This window comes from Chanodichthys erythropterus, chromosome 11 (assembly GCF_024489055.1).
Source record: "Chanodichthys erythropterus isolate Z2021 chromosome 11, ASM2448905v1, whole genome shotgun sequence".
Lineage (NCBI taxonomy): Eukaryota > Metazoa > Chordata > Actinopteri > Cypriniformes > Xenocyprididae > Chanodichthys > Chanodichthys erythropterus.
The window spans coordinates 31015173-31037419 of NC_090231.1; the positions used below are offsets into that span (position 1 = coordinate 31015173).

Below are 22247 nucleotides of genomic sequence, written 5' to 3' on the forward strand. Positions count from 1 at the left end.
GTTCCTTGTGAGAGACGTGCGCAGCTGCGCGCTCCAGTAACTTTCCACACTCCACAGGCACCACGTGCAATGTTTTTGTCATTTTGTCAACTGCAGATTATGAGTTACCTGCGGTGAGTCCGACATAATGAATGCACTAACACGATACAGCGAATGCCGGTGGTAAGCACTCGTGTTCCAATACTCGTGCACGAGTTTTGGGAGGCGTTCCCTCGAAAGGAGGAGGGCTGTTCTTACGCATGCGCTCATTTCAAAGACTCAGTAACAGTCTTTGGTTTCTCAGTCGACGAAAAAATCCTCTTTATCACCTTTAAGTACTACTCTTACTTTTTTCTGTTTTTTTACTATACTGTTATATGGCAGAAAAAGTAATAGTAGTATGCAGTTCCAAATTCAGCAACTGTTTTCAAACAAATCAGTTGAGTGATGACTCGCTCATAAAGACAGTGGTTGAATTCTGAATCGCATACATTTATATGGTAGAAATAGTATGAATATTCTGCTAATATGCAATTCAGAATTCTGCCAGCCGCTTTTGTTCCTTGATGAATCAGTGTTTTTGAATGATTTGGCTGAATGAATGATTCAGTGACTAACTCATAAAAAAAGAGTCACTTGTTGCCACCTACTGGCATATCGATATAACCTGCAGAAGGATTTGCTAAAAAAATCCCCACCACTAAGGCCCTGTCCACACGAACATGGGTATTTTCAAAATACTTTCTATACGGTTTGGCCGTTCGTCCACACACAAATGCAGTATACGCTCACTAAAACCAAACTTTTTTGAAAACTCCTGCTAGGGTGAAGATTTTTAGAAATTACACTGTTGTCGTGTAGACAGTAAAACTGGAAATTTTGGCTTGTGACGTCAGAACCTGAAATAACCTTTTTTCCAGGCTTCTGATTGGCCAACATGGCTTTATGGTTAGAGTTAATTGCCACCTGTTGGTTTGACATGCTCTTGATTTCGCGTATTCACGTGGACGCAAAAATACCCATGTACGTGTGGACTAGGCTTAAGACAGTCTGTGTCAAAATGTATATTATTTGTATTTATATTATGTATTCGTATTTAATGTTTTAAATGTTTTAAAAGCAATACCCAATAAAAAACAAAACAAGTTTTTCCACAGCTACCTGTTTCAGAAAAAACAACAAAGCATACTTGTCTAACAAGCACATATATTTGTGGGATCTGTGAAAAGATGAGTTCCTAACCAAAGCTTAGTATTATATCCTGATGATTTCAGCAGTCAAATATTCTGTGACATATTGGATACACCATTATGACATTGACAACTCACGCATAGACACTCTAGAGATTCCCCAGCCATGAATAATGAATGAAATTGGAATAGGGTAAAAAGGCTGGCACTGGCGCACACACACATATACACATGGGCACCATCAAAATCACTCCATTCATCATAATTAGCCTCTCTGCTTCAGAGCAGCTTTTGGAAATAACAGCAATTTGACACAGCAGTGGGGAAATGTCATTCCTTCAAGGCAATTACCTGCATGCTACCCACACACATACAAGTAATAATAATCACAGCCTGAGGAAAGATGAAACACTTCTATCAACACAACATGATTCTGTAAATGTGAAAGGGGAGGAAAACACAAATAGGCGGGAATACAGAAATTTCTAAAAGAGTTACCTGAAACATGACTGTGAAGAAAACCACAACTATGGTTGTTGCCACAAAGTAGTCTTTAGCCTTCACCTGTTCTTTGTCTAAAAGAACTACCAGAGCAAAGGCCACAGCTCCTCTGAGACCGCCATATGACATCACCACTTGATCAATCTTGTCAAGCGGAACCAGTCTAAACCAGTTCAGGAACCAAGTCTGCCCCACTACACCTGCAAATAACATGTTGAGCAAATACATATGCTAAGTGTTAGAGCTGAGGCTAGTACAAATTTTAAATGTATAGTGCAAGACTAATTTGGCATCTCAATCTATTTTAAATGACAAAAGTAATTAAATGAAAACCAGATGAAAAGGTACATTTTCAGCTTACATGGTTTAGCGGAAAATATCTGATATTTGTATGTAGCCAAAGTGAAAGTTAATTGTGAAGAACAATTCACTGTGAGTGAAGAGATTCTAGTTAGAGTTCTCTTTTTCTTTTTCTTTGTTTTTAACTTCAGTAACCAAATAGTACCAAAAAATACAATATGACTACCATGTTTTTTGAATAGAATAGAATAGAATAGAATAGAATAGAATAGAATAGAATAGAATAGAATAGAACTCTCTCTTACCTATGGCTCTGAAGACTAAAATAAATATGAGCGTGCTGACAACAAGGCCAGTGTCCCAGGCCCATTTGGACTTGTCCACAGCTGAGATACCCAAAAAGATGAATATGATTGTCTCTGCAATGCTGGCCAGGGTTTTCATAGTGTACTTCACGGTGGTCCGGGACTTCTGGGATATATTGGCTTCAACATACTTGTTGCAGCCAATGCCACAGAAAGTCATCCTGTTATGAATCAACAATAACATATATAATGTTGATAGAATAATAGAATACAATAGATGTATTTCTTAGATATACATAGAAAATTGAAAATCATAAATATAATAGTTTAGAGTTTAATAGATGTTTATTGCTGTTATTGTCTTTATGAATTGTTTCTGACCTTTGTACCTTTGGATTGATGTCTATATTCATACAGAGATATGAGATATCCCTGTATTTACATTCCATAAACATATATACATACACATTCCATACACACAAGTTAGGTTTAGAGAGGAATTACATTGTGCTTTGTGTTATATGAGTCACTCTGCATTACTCACTGAACAGACCAGAAACAACGAAGAGAGCAGAATTAAATTTATGAGATTATATTTAAATCATCCAGTCTCACATGACCTTTCCTCCTTATCTTTAAATCCTATTGTGGCTTATTTCAATTCTAATTCCATACCACCTTCTGCAGTAAGTGTGATAGAGAGCCATGAGGGGGCGCTCCAAGCACTGCATTAGTATATGCTTACAAAATCAGCAGACAAACAGGCATTTTTACTTTAATTCATATGTGAGGGAATTCATTCCTTCATATCTTGTAGTACTGATTCCTGTCTTTAAAAGCATCTTGTATCCAAGCATGACTCTGCATCTTGAAAACTGTTCTATTGCTGTGCTAAGCAATACTGAAATGGGTTAATAATCTAATTCCTCTGCTCATAATCTCATTATGTGATTTATGACCGCCACAAAAACTACTGAGATTTACGGCTCTGCACACATGGTCTGAAAACAATATGGGAAAAAAAATGTTCAAATTGGCCGTGGATATATTCATAAACAACATCATGTTTTCATCGTGATATTCACAGATATACAGCTCACACAAACGAACACACTCACCGGTTCTCATTCATTGTATCATATCCCTGACCCTGATGTTTCCATTCTCTTTTCTCTATTATGCTCATATTTTTCTCTCTCTTTTTCATTGTAGTACTCTTAAGGCATGAATCATTCCCCTCTGAGCATTAATCCTGTCATTTAACTTCTCGTCGTTTTAAATGTCACAATTTTTGTCACAGAGCTGCACAGACACACAATTCTTTTTCTATCATAATGGGGAACTACTAAGCTACTGATATTTCTATCGCTCATCCTCACACAAATCTTTTTGCATTTCACAATATCAGTCGTATTTTTCATTTTGTATATTATTTGTCTTCTGAATTCATTTCATGGTTTGTGTACAATATTAATAAAGATGAAATTTACAAATATGCAGAGAATCAATTTCAAATATGTCAATTTATTAAGATGAGTATGCTAGCAGTGGCAATACTCACGAAAGAATGGCGGACAGAGAGAAGAGTTCTGCCGTCAGGTAGGCCAGATAAACCAATAGGAAGACAAACAGTGGCTCTATGATGCGCACCTTCTTTGTAAAACGAGTGACAAAGGCCAGAATAACGGCAAAGATGAGCCCAACCAAAGTCCCTCCAATACTGACAATGAGGAAGGAGACTGGAATAATTGTAGGAATGAAAAAAGTAGGTGTTTAATGTAAATGTTAACTCATTTAAATAATATGGTGTGAAAGAAACAACTGACACATTTTGCACTTACCAATTCCTTTAAAATAGTCTGCGGTGTAAACATTTCCTGGTCCCACTTCCACAAAGGATATATACACTTTATATAAGACCTGTTGAGAGAATTATAAATGCACCTCTCCAATACTAAAAATTTAAAAGACAAAAATACAACAAATATTAAAACAAACTAAAAAAAATGAACTTTCACAGTTGTTAGTTTCACTCAAACCACCCTTGTTCACATTACTTAAAAAACTCATGTAACTACATGAACATAATTTAACTGCGTTGTTTCTACTAAAATTGAGTATTGTCAGCTTTACTTAGAAAGTGTTTGTTCAGTCAACTTAACATTGCTGTGTGAAACGCACACATTATTGTTGACATAACTAACTGTGCAGTGGATCCGTAGTACCCAGCATGCTTTGCAAGGGACTGCATTAGGAGAGTAAATGTTGGGATAAAGTGTTATTTTATGTATTTTTCAGAAAAGGGAAAGATGTTGTTAGTTTATGTTAGTGTTTAATGTTCAGTTATGGTGGACATTTAGAGTAGTTTCTGTAATGTTTTTGAATTTTGTGGTCACCATCATGCAGAGGAGTGTCGCCTGTGTTTAGGCTGTGAGCGCATGTTTATAGGATGAAATTCCTGTTCTCAATTCAATTGAGTTTGTTCAAATAGTTATTTTTGAGTGCATTTTGGGGTGAGGGGCTGCATTCTGATATGTTGTATCCTTTTTATTTAAATGATGAAAAAATGTGTTCACCTTACGTAATCAACATAACATTATTAAGTAAACTGCACATATAAATATTATGTAACAGTGGCATTCAAATGATTTGTATTTACTCAAAGAAATTTTGTCAGCTTTACTTGAATTTCTTTTGTTCATTCACCTAAATAGTTTTTCGTACAAATTACTCAATATTGTTGCGTGGACCCACTTGACACTTATTTTTTAAATAAATCCAACAATTCATTTTTTTGAGTGCACTACTGTTCAAAATTTGGGGGTCGGCAAGATTTTTTAATGCTTTTGAAAGAAGTCTCTTTCAAAACTGCTCACCAAGACTGCATTTATTAGATCAAAATTCAGTAAACACAGTAGTATTTTTAAATATTACAATTTAAAATAAGTGTTTTGTATTTTAATATAGTTTAAAATGGAATTCATTCCTGTGATGACAAAGCTGAATTTTCAGCAGCCATTACTCAGTGTCACATGATCTGATTTGGTGCTCAAAAAACATTTCTTATTTTTTTATTATTATATCTGATGAAAACAGTTGTGCTGCTTAATATCTTGTGGAAACTTTGATACATTTTTCATCGGGATTCTTTGATGAATAGAAAAAAGTGATGATAGTCACTTTAGGTTAAACTTAATGCATCCTAAAAAGTATTAAATTCTTTCAAAAGCAATCTTAATGACCCCTTAATTTTGAACAGTAGTGTGTATATATAGTGACCTAAAATGACATTTAAAGCTAATGGAGAAAGTGTTTGGACAGATTGAAAGCACATCTCTAAATGTTCCCCATAATGGCAATAGTAGATTTCCTATTAGGCACATCAGATGAAATAATATGCAGCTCAGCAGCCAAACTGAAGATGTGCAATTTTGTGAAGACTGAAGAGCGTTGTCCATCTGAAGGCTCTCATGATTACCTTGAATAATTAACCTGTCTTACAAATGGCCATTAGACCAGTAGCACAAGAGACCGAGCCTACCATTTCACTCCTCAAAAAACATAACTAAATGAATTATGTTATCCAGTAGCTTTGATAATGAATGCATAAAGAAGAGGCTGCCCCTGTTCACCATGAGCAATTCTGCTTGTTATTTGTTGAGAAGACTTTTGTTCAGTCTGTTATTCAGTGCCTATCAATAACAACAAGCGTCTAATTAACAATAGATTAGTTTGATTACAAAGTCAATGCAGGATCTTCAGTAACAAACTCTAGACGTTAAGTGCATGCTGGTTTGAGTGGTTTTCACTGCATTTTAGACAGTTAGATTGAGATAGTGGCTCTCAATTCAATCAGTGTCATGACAATATTTATTGGCATATATTCACATTTTCACTCTGAATAACCTGACCTCAAGTGCTAACTGACCTTCCTGTAAACACACACACAATCACACTATAATCTGCTACCACTTCTACACTAAAGCCTGGTGGGAACCTGCTCAAGAGTTCAGAATCCCTAGAATGTGACCGTGATAACTTTACACATAATCTGATGCATAAAAAAGAGATTTAAGATAAAAAATCTTGTAACAACCTGGCTCAAAAAGCAGTAACATAAAGAGAACAAAAGACAATGATTATGTTTAATAAGAAGTTATTTATTGAAACATGCCTAGGGAAATCTTAATTAAAAATGCTTAAAAAGTTGTTTTTGTAATGTTTATTTATTTACATTACAAATGAAGTACACACAAATCAGCTTATTGTCTTGGACAAAGAGGGGCTAAGAGTCAAAATGGTTGAGAACCACTGTCTTAAGGCCCCGGTATACTTCAAACGAAATCGAAGAACGAACTGATGTGACGTCATTTCAAACAAAATCAGGCCAAAATGAAGTTCGTTTTGTGTTCTTTTTGGAAGTTCGAAACTGGTGGATCCGAAATGGTCAATATTCATATTCATGCATTTCTATTAATATTTATTTTAATCATTTATGGCTTATGATTTATCAGTTTCACTTTTGATTTCCTATATTTATGTACTTCTACTTTACATATTAATTCACATCATATTTTCAAGTATTCACTTGTGATTGTACCTTTATGGTTATTCTTATTTTATATTTAAGAGAGTATGCTTGTTATGTTCAATTGTTTTTCAAGTGTTCCAGTGTGACAGCCAGGTCACGCTGACACGTGTACGGCAGAAGGGATGTTTGTTTCCGAATTAATGTTTGCTGACATTTAATAGTGTAAGATTTGCAAAATTCCCCAAAGGGGGTCAAAACAACTCTTATATCTATTTTTGACACTGGACCAGTCTATGACAAATGGGTAAAACCATTTAACCTTTTCTTTTAATATAAAAACATCCGTTTGTGTGGGTTGAGAATTTCCATGTATGCTTATGGTAGCCTATAATATGGACTGAGTTGTTGATAATTCAGTTTTTTTTCTCTACTTAGCTCTCCTGGGGTTCTGCTTCCTCTCTCTTATCTGCAAATGTCTTAATTATTGCTCTTTTTGATCTTCATCTATTAGATACAATACTCTAAATTTTATTATTAACTATTGACTAATTCTTTATGATGGTTATTTTAACTTTTGGTTTTATTAAAGGTGCCCTAGAATCAAAAATTGAATTTATCTTGGCATAGTTAAATAACAAGAGTTCAGTACATGGAAATGACATACAGTGAGTTTCAAACCCCATTGCTTCCTCCTTCTTATATAAATCTCATTTGTTTAAAAGAATTCCAGAAAACACGCGGATCTCAACATAACACCGACTGTTACGTAACAGTCAGGATCATTAATATGTATGACCTCAATATTTGCATATATGCCAGCCCATGTTCAAGCATTAGACAAGGAAAGGCAGTATTAACGTCTGGATCTGTGCACAGACAAGGTAAGCAAGCAAGAACAACAGTGAAAAATGGCAGATGGAGCAATAATAACTGACATGATCCATGATAACATGATATTTTTAGTGATATTTGTAAATTGTCTTTCTAAATGTTTCGTTAGCATGTTGCTAATGTACTGTTAAATGTGGTTAAAGTTACCATCATTTCTTACTGTATTCACAGAGACAAGAGCCGTCGCTATTTTCATTTTTAAACACCTGCAGTCTGTATAATGCATAAACACAACTTCATTCTTTATAAATCTCTCCAACAGTGTAGCATTAGCCATTAGCCAAGTCAAGTCAAGTCAAATTTATTTATATAGCGCTTTTACAATTGGTAATTGTTCAAAGCAGCTTTACATATTACACACAGAGCATAGCCTCAAACTAACACAAAATCAAACGTAAACATCAAAATAAATACTTTACTCACATAATTCGAAGCATGCATGCAGTATGCATGACGAACATCTTGTAAAGATTCATTTGAGGGTTATATTAGATGTGTGAACTTTGTAAATGCACTGTAATATAGTCGAGAGCTCGTGTGGCAGGGAGCACGCCATTTAAAGGGGCGGCGCTGCCAAAATCAGTGCATAGTTAATTATGCCCCAAAATAGGCAGTTAAAAAAAAATAATTAAAAAAATCTATGGGGTATTTTGAGCTGAAACTTCACAGACACATTCAGGGGACACCTTAGACTTATATTACATCTTGTGAAAAAGCATTCTTGGGCACCTTTAAGTATTTTCATTATCGATTAAAGTTTGCGTGTGAGGCTAAATTTAATTGTAATGAATAAATAATTTTTTCATCAACTTTATCTACTGCCTGGATCTCATTTTCCTAAGTTTCTGCATCACAAACTTTCAGGAAAAGTTCGCTCCAGCTGCAAAATACTTTCATACTACCATTGGTCAGTGACGATAACGTAATAGGAGGTGTACGCTGAGGCTCCGCGACTTTGACTCATTTCGTGTGTTTGAGTTCATTGAGGTAAGAGCTCCGCGGGTGAAAACATGAACTGCTTTATAGTACAAAATGAAGTTCTGCTTGTAAAAAAATGTGGCACTTAACACTGTTTTTCATTTTTGATACTGTAAAGCTGCTTGTAAAAAAAATGAGGCACTAACACTGTTTTCATGTTTGATACTGTTAAGCTGCTTGATTTTAAGCAATGTATTGAATAAAGTGCTATATGAAGACGTGACATGACTGGAGAGCTAATTTGCAGAGCTTGTGCTAACATACCCATGCTGTTAAGAAAAGACGCTTTTCTTATGCTTTCTATAATAAATGCTTGCTGTTTTCTCATTTTTGTTGTGTTTATTTTGTTACTGAGAAGAAAGTGCATGGCACATATTTACATATTCATCTAAACGAAATTCATATGGAGCCCCGCACATGACATGCAAGAAAAAAATTAAATTGTGTGCACGATTTTATTATTTAATTCCCTCAATTTACTAAATCGTGCGCACGATTTAGCCTACTATTTTTTTCCTGCATGTCATGTCCGGGGCTCCGTAGAAACATAATCAGCCTATGAAAAATGCAACTGAAAACTACTGTATTCCAGCATTGGCACTGCTAAAGCCTCAAAAACAAATGTGAATTTAAACATAAACCTGCAGAACCTGAAGAATAATCTTCTGAATGACATAATGGCATAGATGGCTATGTCCATGCTTTTACATTCCAGATGAGGTGATGTTGAAATGTTGTAGGGCAGATGAAGGTGAAGTAGGTGGGGAATGTGTTAGTAATGAAGGGCTGTCATTGGGTGAAATCATCAACACATGGGACATCTACAAAATAATGGCACTAATCTGCTGTACCAGTGAACATACAGTCAACACACAAACCAAACTTTGCTCAAGCAAGAACTTGATATTTCTGAGGATTACGTAGATTCGAAACCAAATCTATTCCTAACAACATTATGTAGTATAAACAATTAACACTAAATCAGCTTATCTCTAACCAGAAGCTACTGTTTGTCCCCAGAGTAATTATATTAAAAAAAAAAATACCAAGAAAAAAATGGAAATGGTTCGGATAATTCAGTGGCAATGCCTCAGCCTGAGTCATTTACTATTGATTTGCTTCTCTAGGGCAAGTAAATTACTTTTGGGTATGTCTTATAACATAATCATGTCAGCACTGTCTACAGAAGAGTGTTCTGGTATAAGGTTACCATAACAACAGATATGCGAGTCAACAGAGAGAACATAGAAGGATGAAGATTTTGCTAATCTCCCGTGAGCCTTTAAAATCCCTAAGCTAACCCTAACACTCAATAAATAAATAAATAATTAGAGTAAGTAAATACATGTCATGCTAGACTTCTTACATAGTAAAAGCAATTGATTTTGATGATTAACAAAGTCTTGACTCACCACAGTGACAGCATCATTGAGCAGCGACTCGCCAAAGACAATGATGAAGAGTGTCTCGTTCACATGGACTTCTTCAAACACAGCGATCACTGCTACAGGATCCACAGCCGAGATCAGAGCTCCAAACAACAAGAACTCCATCAAACCTGCGTCTACTTTATCATCTGCACACACACACAAACAAACTGCAGTCAACAATTACTACCAAATTGATCGTATCTGAGCCCTAGTGCTGTGGTATAGTGGTTAAAGATCTGGGATGGTTCAAATCTTGCAATGGGCAATTCATAAGCTACATTGTGGACTTGAGCAAGGCACTTTAAAGGGTTAGTTCACCCAAAAATGAAAATAATGTCATTTATTACTCATGTCTTTCTACACCTGTAATACCTTTGTTCATCTTCAGAACACAAATTAAGATATTGTTGATGAAATCTGATGGCTCAGTGAGGCCTCTATTGAGAGCAAAGCTATTGAAACTCTACAGGTCCATAAAGGTACTAAAACATCTTTGAAACAACTCACTTAGCCATCGGATTTCATCAACAATATCTTAATTTGTGTTCCGAAGATGAACGAAGGTCTAGGGTGAGGGTGAGTAATAAAATACATTATTTTCATTTCTGGGTGAACTAACCCTTTAACTCAGGATGCTCCAGTGGGACTGTCTCTGTGATAAGTGTACTGTAAGTTGCATTGGATGAAAGTGCCCTACCCTTTCTTGGGTCTTAAACTTTACACCACATCTAAGTTATGCAATACTTGGATCAACAGCGATGACTCCCCCTGAATAAACATTCTTATAAAAGAAATAGATCAGAATATTGAATGTGATTAGAAGTCATGTTTGTAGCAATCGTAAAAAAAAAAAGCTGATATATATCAGAATTCAATAAATTGAATTGTTTATTGAACACTGGTGTCTTTTATAATATTTTTTATAATATAATGATAACACAAGGGCTCACATGGCTTATTTGCTTTACTAAATGCAGTGGTTCTCAACTGGGGTCAGGACCCACTAGGGGGCATCAGTGAACTTCCAAGGAGGTTTAAGACTCTTAATTAAGAAGCTAAAAAGCATTTTTTTTTTTTTTTAAATAAACTCACATAATATTTGTCTCCTCAACAGTACTTGTTTTTATTAAAGGAACATAGTTCTCGACATGTCTGGAATCACAAAATGAATCAAGGTTTATTGTTTTAATAGACTGACACACCCCTAATATTTGTTAATAAAAAGTTTAAAAACAGGCAGCTTTGTCATCAGTACATCAGAAGACATCGGAAATATTCCACCTACATGCAGGCTAAAGTACTGTATGACCCAGGATCGTTTAAGAATTCATATTTAGTTCCATTAGTTTGAACTGACACCCCATAATAACTTACCTATGGCCCCTGCCATCTTGACTCCATAAAGACAGAATCCGGTGCAGAAGGCATTCCACAATGTGCCCACTACAGCGTACATCACAATGGCACCCAGGTTGTCGAAGAAGAGCCGTGCTGGCATAAAATACCCAGCATCCCCCACTATAGTTGGTAGAAGAAAGAGGAAAAAAAGCCCTGGGTCCAGTTGGTACGGCTGCTTTTTGCTGGCGATAAGAACCACTGCACCCAGAACCAAACCCAGCAGTATCAGCATACAGCTCTCTGGGACCGCTGTGGTGAAACGCTGAGAGAAGTGGAATACTGAAGATCGCAGAGCAGAGAAAAGAGACAACAGAGAAAAAGGTTAACATGGATTGAGCATGAGATTAGAGATATTATCTTGTCAGTGACTATCATAAAAGGTGTGAATGTAAATGTAGCAAATGTGCTTTATTATAATGTCACTAATAGCTATATGAAATGTCATCCCTTTCAAACAGACTTGAACTACATTTTACACATTTTACTGTATGTACAATGCATTCATGTACTGCAATAGTAATGCAAACAGTCTAAATAAAAAATTTTAAAAAAAAAAACAAGACTGCAATATGCAACTTTTAGCCTTTGATATATTAATTATTTAACAATTTTATGTATTTTAATAATAGGTACTAGTAGATATTTTAAAGATATGTGATACATCCCTACTTTCATCAGCCATTTTATGATTCATATACAGAATAATGACTAAGGGTCAAAGGTCAAAGTGAAACATCATACTTTAAATGGTTTAAAATAACTTTCAAAGATCTGCCCACCTTACTGGATGTCAGGCATTAAAGGGTAAAAAAATTGTCAGAAAATGTCCACCTGTTTGCTGAGTTTATTACAGTATAATGCACATACCAAAGACTTAGGTTTATAAACATTGTAATACCCAAATGCATAGTACAAAACAAACCAACCAGAATACATAGCCAGAAAAAAAGCTTCATGGTCCACGGCAGCCAGCCAGCTGACCTCATTTAAAGAGTGCTGTAATTCCATACCATGGTTTCAGATGAAACGTTACACAACACCATTCTAACGTACAACTTACAGTAACAAACACTGAGTCGTAGTAATCTCATCAATCCCATACGGCAGCTTTAAGAAAGGAGTATTAACAAATGGCCAATAACTGACAAAGGTGACTGCATACTAAATTCACCAATAAAATACACGACTTTACTGTGGTTCTGTGGAGCATCTGCAATAATTCATGACAATATTTCCACTGGGAAATGCAGTATGACCAGTGTCCATTCACAAGCCAGACATATCAAATGACAGTATAAAGCATTATCAGACGAGGAACAATCACACCTCAATAACCAAACGCTCAGGTTCCTGACTCTACCTCATCATCCACTGGATCAGAACACTGAAGCATGAGGTGCAGGCATATGCCTAACAGAAACCACATGAAAGTAGTGTTTATATGGGGATTAAACAGATCATAAAATGTTTCAATGGGGATATATCAGTGAAAATGATGTTGATTAATAAGGCTAATTAAAAATCATAATCAAGGCACAGACTGGCCTGCATTTACTCAAGCAATCCTCATGAATTGCATAAAATCACAACACATTATGGCATTCTAATGGCACTAATTAATAATGTTTCCATGATCAGAGTAATTTTGTGGAGGAGGGAAAACAGTGTGCACCTCTGCCAAGAAACATAACAATCACCGCTCACCATGAGTCATTCACACAAGGACAGAAAAACACTGTCGCACACCCAAAAAAAGCATACTAGACATCTGCACAAACACATGCATGTGTACACACACAAACACTAAATAACAACAAAAGAAAGAAAAAACATATTCTGATGCATATGCCTATATATATATATATATATATATATATATATATATATATATATATATATATATATATATATATACATTAAAACAGGAAGACAAATATATTTTAAGGAGAATGCTAGAGATTCATTCCATTCATTTATGCATAGTAACTAACAGTTGTGTGCCACTCCAGCCTCTCAATAGAGAAGACCTTCATATGTGTAAATCATTTCTATCACAAGATCTCCTGCTTTTAAATTATTGCTTGCCCTAAGCTTTCAAAAAAAAAAAAAAGTCCACATATAATTACAGTCATAATGAAAGAACATTAAATTAAATTAATCTGACGCCCTTCATTTTCAGGGACAGACAGAGAGAGAACTTTTGCACAGCTAATTACGAACACACAGTGGAGTGCCATCCAATTATGATTATTTTTTATTAACATTAAAAGGGAACATGTCAATGATTAAGTTAAAGTGTGTGTAGTAGAATGGGATGGTGCTTTTTATCATCCCCATGACTCAAACTCAGTGAGTATGGATGTTTAAGAGTGTATTCTGAATGCAATACTCTGGTAAGTAAGTGTGTGAAAGTGACAGGGAAGGTCATTATCATCACTACACAAGCATATGAATTTCATAGCTTGTAACTGAACTAATGGGCAGTGTCAATTTTTTTCATATTAACACAACTGTCCTATCTATCTATCTATCTATCTATCTATCTATCTATCTATCTATCTATCTATCTGTCTGTCTGTCTGTCTGTCTGTCTGTCTGTCTGTCTGTCTGTCTGTCTGTCTGTCTGTCTGTCTGTCTGTCTGTCTGTCTGTCTGTCTGTCTGTCTGTCTGTCTGTCTGTCTGTCTGTCTGTCTGTCTGTCTGTCTGTCTGTCTGTCTATCTATCTATCTATCTATCTATCTATCTATCTATCTATCTGTCTGTCTGTCTGTCTGTCTGTCTGTCTGTCTGTCTGTCTATCTATCTATCTATCTATCTATCTGTCTGTCTATCTTTTCTGAATTTATTAAAATAACCCAGTTCAAAAGTTTGTGAACCCTTGATTCTCAATACTGTGTGTGATTACCTGGATGATCCACGACTGTTTTTTGTTTTGTGATGGTTGTTCTTGAGTCCCTTGTTTGTTCTGAGCAGTTAAACCGAGCTGTTCTTCAGAAAAATCCTCCAGGTCCTGCGGATTCTTCAAGGATTCTTCAAGGTTTTCAAGGATTTATTGCATATTTGAACCCTTTCCAGCAAGAGCAAGAGTTGGGGGGTGAAAACATTTTGAATTTGAAGATCAAGGTAAATTGTACTTAATTTGTTTTCCGGGAAATATGCAAGTATCTTTTGTTGCTTCCAAAGGGCAGTACTAAATAAAAAAAAATAAAAATTCAAAAAATAAAAAATTTGGACATCTTCATCCTGTTCAAAAGTTTTCACCCCCTGACTCTTAATGCATCATGTTTTCTTCTGGAGCATCAGTGAATGTTTGCAGCTTTAATAGTTGTGTTTGAGTCCCTCAGTTGTCCTCCGTGTGAAAAGATGGATCAAAGAATCATACACTGCTGGAAAGAGTTCAAATATGCAAAAAAAATAAAAATTCCTTAAACTGATGAATCTGCAGGACATGGAGGATTTTTCTGAAGAACAGAGCTCAGTTTAACTGCTCAGGACAAATAAGAGACTCATGAACAACCATCACAAAACATAAAAATAGTCGTGGATCATCAGGTAACCACACAGTATTAAGAACCAATGGTTCCCAAACTTATGGACTGGGTTATTTGTATAAATTCAGCAATTTTTTTCTCTTGTTGACTATACACCACATTCCAAATTATTATGCAAGTGACATATCCGTTAGATTTCAGTAGAATAAACTTTCAGATTTTAGTTTTTCTAAGAAAATGTTTGTTTGTTTCTTTCTCCATGTCTTTTTAGATAACTGGAATCAATCTCAGACAAAATAATTTGCCAGGTCTATGGAAACCCTACTTAGAGGTTGTTCCACATTATTAAGCAAGTCACAGATTTCATGCAATATGGAGAGGAAGAAAGATCTTTCTGAAGATGAAAAGCATGAAATAGTGCAATGTTGTGCAAAAGGCATGAAAACAACTAATATTGTGTGAAAACTGAATGGAGATTATCAAATTATCATAAGATCTGTGAGTGATTTAGAGCACAGCAGAACTCAGTCAGATAAAGGCTTATTGATGAAAGTTCCTGTCAAAAAAAATTAATTGTATTAAAAGTGCAGCTATAAAAAAGCCAGTGTTGAGCAGCAAACAGGTATTTGAAGCTGCTGGTGTCTCTGGAGTCTCAAGAATCTCTCCATGCAGGCTGGCAGTTGTGCGTAAAGATGCATTTCAGCCACTCCAAACCAAAGCTCACAAAGAGAAACATTTATAGTGGGTTTTTCATCTTCAGAAAGATCTTTCTTCCTCCCCATATTGCATGAGAACTGTGACTTGCTTAATAATGTGGAACAACCTCTAAGTAGGGTTTCCATAGACCTGGCAAATTATTTTGTCTGAGATTGATCCCAGTTATCTAAAAAGACATGGATGAATAAACAAACAAACATTTTCTTAGGAAAAACTAAAATCTGAGTGTTTATTGTACTGAAATCTTATTGATGTCACTTGCATAAGAATTTGGAACGCGGTGTATGTAAACATCTGTTATGTAAGATATCTTACTCAGGACAGTAATAAATAAAAAATAACATGCATTTTGTATGATCTCTCTTATTTTGTTAAAATTATTCACATTTATCACATCTATCTATCTATCTATCTATCTATCTATCTATCTATCCATCTATCCATCTATCCATCTATCTATCTATCTATCTATCTATCTATCTATCTATCTATCTATCTATCTATCTATCTATCCATCCATCCATCCATCTATCTATCTATCTATCTATCTATCTATCTATCTATCTATCTATCTATCTATCTATCCATCTATCTATCTATCCATCTAACTGATGAAATGTTATAGCAGTAGTATAATGATGCTATATAGGATAAGGATAATATAAAACACTTTACCTATAACACAATAAAATGTTGTACTGTTCTCACCTGTTCAGGCTGTGTACTGGGCACTTGTCAAGTTAGCTAAAAACTGTGCACAGGTGCTTCAGATAGTGCTACTTTCTCAAACTCAAGAAAAATATGGTGTTGCCGTGGCAATTGAATCATGGAGAAACAGATGATTGTGCTAAAAGATCTGATGTAACTGCATGTCTTGGCCAAAAATACAAGCTGGAGGAACGCCTGAGAAACACCCACACATGCAAATATAGTGCATTTTTTGTATGTACTGCATGTGTGTGTATTTTAGTGAACACAACACACAATTTGTTCTCAAATCTTCAATAATTAATCTGAGTTGATTATTGCACAACATCATGTCATGTTTTTCATGGCCAACAGAAAATGCTCATGTCCTGGAGAGATATCTTTATAATGTAGGATACTTACGGCACTGACCACTGGGAGCTCCCACACTGATACGGACTACAGCGCAATAGATGTTTATGTGATCTGTTTAATTGATATATCCTCATTCATTCATTCCTTCATTCATTATTTTTATTATTTATTTAATTTGCTAATTTATTTATTTATTTGAATCCTTTCTCTCAATGTGATGTGATGTTTGGCCGTCCCTGAACCCCTGGCTTTTTTTCTTTTGGCTTATTTCTCACTTTTGTACTTTGTAAGGAAATGTTTAATATTAATAAATAATAATAATAATAAATCTACAGCGCAAAAGAACAAAATAAACTTCTCACATGAACAAATCATTCTCATGAGTCGGATCTTTTCCGTGAATCAGTTGAAGCGGTTCTCAAAAGGTCAAAATTCGTTCACGAATATGACAAATCGAGCGGATCTCGAGTGAACTCATCAACTCACGAACCGAGAATCATCTAATTTTAAACGAGCAGAGAATAGATGCTAATTAGCCGAGAATCTGACTGATAAATCTGACAAAAACTTACTTAACCAAATTGCAGAAACGTTAATAAAGTAGGCTAGCCTACTGGCGATTATTAGGCTAAAACTTGAGAGCGTTTTATTCACGCATATTTTATTAAAACATGCATAAACCGTTTCAGCCAAGAAATATTAAGTGAATTTTAGCATTGTAAATGCAAATTATATGTAGTCTCGAAATTACTTTGCAGCCATGATTCAGTTTATAAAAACAAAGCCTGCAACAAACTGAAATGGGAAAGCATGTAGCTTTAAACAGCATTATTAATAAAACGTAATAAAAAGCCATAAATAGCTACGTGGGTACGTAGAGCATGCGACGCCAGGAACCACATGATGGTGACGTACAAGAATAACTGAATAGATTTTTGAACCTGTTCTTTGTAATAAACCATTCGAAAGAACTAATTCGCGGACATGAATCGAACTTCAAATGACCACAGCTTGTGACTGATGATGGAAAGATGATGAGTCATAGCCAATCAGAGTCGCCGCTACTGTCCGCGGAGACTCGGCGCCTTTTGGAGAGGTGCCGGATCGGGAGAACACGGTGAGGCCACAGTCCACAGAAATATCTCTCGAGGCGTTACAGCACGGATAACAGTAGCTAACAAAGAAAAGTCACGAAAATTACAGGTACAAAAAGATAACCGAAACATACGCTACTGTCAAACTGTTCGCTTATCTCCAGTGCAGCTAAAAGCCCATTTTATTATTGTATAAAAGACGTCCCTGAGGAAATGTATGGGCTTCGTTGCCATGGCAACCACCAGCGTCTGTCAATTAATGACAGTGGAAAAGAAGCGCAGGTGGCGTGCGCTTTTTACGCACCTTTTTTACAGCCATCTGCCCAACACACACACACGGCACCGAAGGCCCACTTTAATGAAATGCACTACACATATTCGCGTCCTCAACACAATCAACTTTCCACACTTTACGCGCAATGACAGTCCAAGAGCCAGAGTAAGCTCGGAATCTTAAGCGAAAACTTACATCATCTATTAAAGAACTTACGTATTTTCGCCACACTGGCCACCAAAAGCCAGCTGGCTATAACGTAAGGTGTCTGCACGTAGCTCCATTCCCACTGCACTATCTTGTACCCTCCTCCGTGGTGGTGAGACGGCTCTCCGTCCTCCGTGCTCGGTACCGCCGGCTCCTCCGCAGACCGGGCGAGCGCAATCCCGGGATGCCCGTACTCTTCTGGAATATAGCGGGAGGCTACGGGGGATGTGACGGCAGGTGCAGCGCTTACCCCCAGCTCTGGCGCGAGCGACGCTCCTGTCACGTAAAGGTCAGTCGCTGCATCACTAGCCACCTTTATGAACAGAAGCAAACTCAAGCACCGCATCTTTTCGACGTGTTCAACGGCGTGCCATCTTCATTTCTTTTATACACTCCTGTTGCGATGGTAAGCCCTCCACGGGACGCCCCGTTACCGGTTTACAACATCAACACACACTCCACTTGCCGGTAACTCGCGAAGGTGCAGCTAGCGTATAGGGACACGTGATTCGTTCGTGCACGAGGAGGTTCTTATTAAAGAGCCGTCACTCACCATCCTCATCAAAACAGACAAGTGCGCACCCAAAACTCGCGTTATCAGCCTATTTCTATGCCATGAAAATTATGTCAGAATAATCAACAAGTCGATTTAAAGCAGTATCTTCAAAACAACAGATCACTAATATTATAAAAGCAGCTGTCAGTTGAATTTTAAATGACACAATGAAGCATTTCTGACATCTGTGCTTGGTTTGACTGTGGCAATAAGCAAATAAAGAATAAAAACAGAAAAAAGTCTAATAAAACATTTATTTTAATTTTAAACAGCACTGTCTTGGTATTCAAGACCAACATGTCTTTGTAAAACAATTCTGAATCAGAATACAATGTCTAACATTAGAAGTACTGTACTCTATTTGTGCAGGTGTCGAGAGTAGTGATGGGGACACGCTAATAGTGATACATTCAAAGTGAAGAACACATGCACTCATGCAGACAGGTAATAAGGTCATACACATAAAACAACAGAGTGACTCATGACTCTGAATTCTTATAACAAACCCCTGTGCAAAAAAAGCAATACCAAGCAAAGTCCTTTAAAATATGTGCTTGTAACAGTAAAAAAGGGCTAGAGAAATGTTTCACTTAATGCAACATTTCTCTTCGGCAAGAAAGAAAGTGGTCTATGCACATTTTATAACACCATAACAGCGGTATAACTAAAAACTTGAAACTTACTCGTCAAAAACCGAAAGTGTTTAAGTGAAAGAATAGAGTTCCCAGCTTTCTTTTGACTACAGAGCACATTAATAAATATCAGGACAGAAATATAATACAGCAGAATACAGGACTGTGTTGTAGCATCCACAAACCTATCAAGAGAGCGCTGTGATAAATAAAAGAAAAACAAACGTGACCTAGTTTATGTCTCTCTAATCAAGATCTCCTTGGTAGTCAGGATATTCAGCTGAACACTACCCAGGTGTACATGGGTCAGCTTTCCAGATGCAAATTAAACCTTGTCCAAGACTAAGGAGTTTATAATGGACAGTGCAGTTTGACCCAGGGTCCAGCTTAATTAATGGGCCCATGAAACCAGTGTGTTTGAGTTACCCTATTGCACTGATCTCAGTTACTGGCTTCCACGATCCTAACCTTGAGCTGAGCCATCACAGCAGATATGGCAAAAGTATAAAACTTGTCTTAAAAATGTAGTTTTAACTTAAAACCCTTAAATACAATCTCTTTGACTGATAAATTGTGCTCCGATCTTTGTAATCTAAGTCTCTGTACAAAACAACATATGTGCATCTGGTCAGAATATTTAGCATTTTACATTTACATTTATTCCATCAGTAAACGTAGGCTGGTATTTAATACTATGCAAATAAAGTTTGTACCAATCAAATCATAATATGTCTAATAGATATCATGCATACACTTCAGGTATTTGTACAGTAACGCAGCTGTTTGTGTTTCAACTGGAAGCACATGATTCATCCACTGAATTGTTCAGACTGGCAGACGGAATTAGATGCAGGCATCCCACAAACTGTCTTTAGTGAAGATCCCTTTGTTATCGCAGTTCTTCCCGTCATGTATACAGCTCTCCTTATGGACTCATTGCTGCCTTGCATTAGATTTCCACAGCCAAGAGCCAACAGCTTCAGACCTTCCCATTAGGACTGCCGAGGCCAAGGGCCTGCACCACATCCACACTCAAGCCACTCTTTAGAGTCCTCCGCACTGCAACACACACAATGCATGTTATGTTATACTGTAAAATAAAACATGCAACTCAGTGTCAGACAATCCATATAATACCACTTGCACATGTATAAAGATGCTAGTTAAATGCACTAAAATGATCTGGAACTGTAAAATGTCTGAAATATAAACAAATTTTCAGCAAAATTTTTCTGCAAAAAATGGACCACTGTCTACTGTCAATAGAGAAGCGATGTATGAAGCACCGCTCACACAGAAGTCACTTTAAAGCCAAGTAGCTTTTTTTTGGGCAACATGGCAAATTCACTTGAGCCTAGGGTTTACCTCAATTGCAATTAATGAAAGATTATTTTGTTTTGTTTTTTTGTCCCTCATAGTTCACTGACAAGGTTTGTACTGTAAATATTGCTCGACTATTAAAAGGTGGTATATTTTTTCTAATGAAAGAGTGCCATGACATAGTTCAGTTATTTTATCTATGGTTCGTAATTTTTTTTTTTTGAGATTTCGGCACGTTCAATCAGATACAAATAAATTAGCACAGTACCAGTACATTTATTTGAATGCATTAATGAGAAAGCGATTGAGTGTGTAAATTAGTCATACCGTCTCGCTATTAATTATGAAGCTGTGGGTTGTAAAAATATGCTATAACTTCCGAGTTTCTAAGCTACTTTAGTGATAAATAACAGGACAGCACTGACGATGAGTTTCTGGGCTCCTCCCTGTGCATGTGATCTTCACGTGATGTGCGAGCTACTGTCTGTATCAGTGTTTGTGTGCCACAATTCATCAGCGCAGTAGCTCAATAAATGCCTATTGAATGTCCAAACTGGCAAGACTTAATACACATACAATTGACAAGGTTTAGTGAAGACGCAAGTGAAAGTGGTCTGGCTTCAGGGCTCGCGCTTTGTCAGAGACACGACGTGGCTCTCTGCGTCACAGAAAACAGCTCACAAGCACTGAAGTGAGGTGTTTTCCATATTGTTGTTCTTGAACAGTGTAAAATCACTTGAAAATGTTCAAACTGAGAAGCCTTTAAACACATACAATTGACCTTACGTGAGGATGCAAGCAAAAGTGATCTCACTTCGGGGCTCGCGCGCTCTGTGTGTTGACTCGCCATTTGAGTTCACCTCCGTGTTGCTTCCATGCCGCTGACTGGACGGGGCGGAGTCACGTGACTACATACGCGGTAGTATGTTTTTAAGGGGAAAGTATTAACAGGATTAAAAAAATAACCTGCATGGGAAAATTTCATTCTGGTTTCGATTACTTTTCAATGAATCATCCAGCCCTGAAGAGAGGCCCCCTGTGAAGTTAGGCATGCTAAAAATATTTTGCCCTAATGCAAAATTACAGATCACATGGATTACTACGGAATTGACTGGATTTTGCCCGTGAAAATTCACTGAATAGCTGTAAGTGTGACTGTACCTTAAGACATACCATAAACTGCTTCAGAATATTAAAAATGAACCTAAAAGTCTCATAGCTACACAGAATATTTTTTTCAGGTTTGGAGGTTATGCTTTTGCTTTCCTTTTTTAAAAGCACAGTTGCAAGAATGTGCCCTACAAAAGGCTCTTTGTGGTGTTCGAATTCTGAGATGTCTAGCAGTTCAATCCGGCACAAGCAGAAGTAAAGAGGTGGCACGATATGCATCT

The 22247-nt window shown here is 36.5% G+C and overlaps 2 protein-coding genes across 9 annotated transcripts in view; both read right to left on the reverse strand.

Moving 5' to 3' along the window:
• slc9a5 (solute carrier family 9 member A5) overlaps positions 1–18740 on the reverse strand; it is a 30798-nt gene extending 12058 nt beyond the window's left edge. Inside the window, exons 1-7 of one of the 2 annotated variants that reach the window (XM_067402335.1) lie at positions 18358–18740; positions 11480–11782; positions 10088–10251; positions 4117–4195; positions 3837–4014; positions 2276–2496; positions 1668–1870 (exon numbers count right to left, since the gene is read on the reverse strand). In XM_067402335.1, coding sequence (XP_067258436.1) covers positions 1668–1870; positions 2276–2496; positions 3837–4014; positions 4117–4195; positions 10088–10251; positions 11480–11782; positions 18358–18694 — 1485 coding nt within the window. In that variant the 5' untranslated portion in view covers positions 18695–18740. The remainder of the gene's footprint in view (positions 1–1667; positions 1871–2275; positions 2497–3836; positions 4015–4116; positions 4196–10087; positions 10252–11479; positions 11783–18357) is intronic. The other variant, XM_067402334.1, reaches the window with a different exon arrangement.
• Positions 18741–19158: 418 nt separating this feature from the next.
• Positions 19159–22247, reverse strand: part of fhod1 (formin homology 2 domain containing 1) — a 60383-nt gene continuing 57294 nt past the window's right edge. For 5 of the 7 annotated variants that reach the window (XM_067402340.1, XM_067402339.1, XM_067402338.1 and 2 more), the window contains one exon: positions 19159–20595. In XM_067402340.1, the coding sequence (XP_067258441.1) occupies positions 20516–20595 (80 nt within the window). In that variant the 3' untranslated portion in view covers positions 19159–20515. The remainder of the gene's footprint in view (positions 20596–22247) is intronic. The other 2 variants (XM_067402342.1, XM_067402341.1) reach the window with 1 other exon arrangement.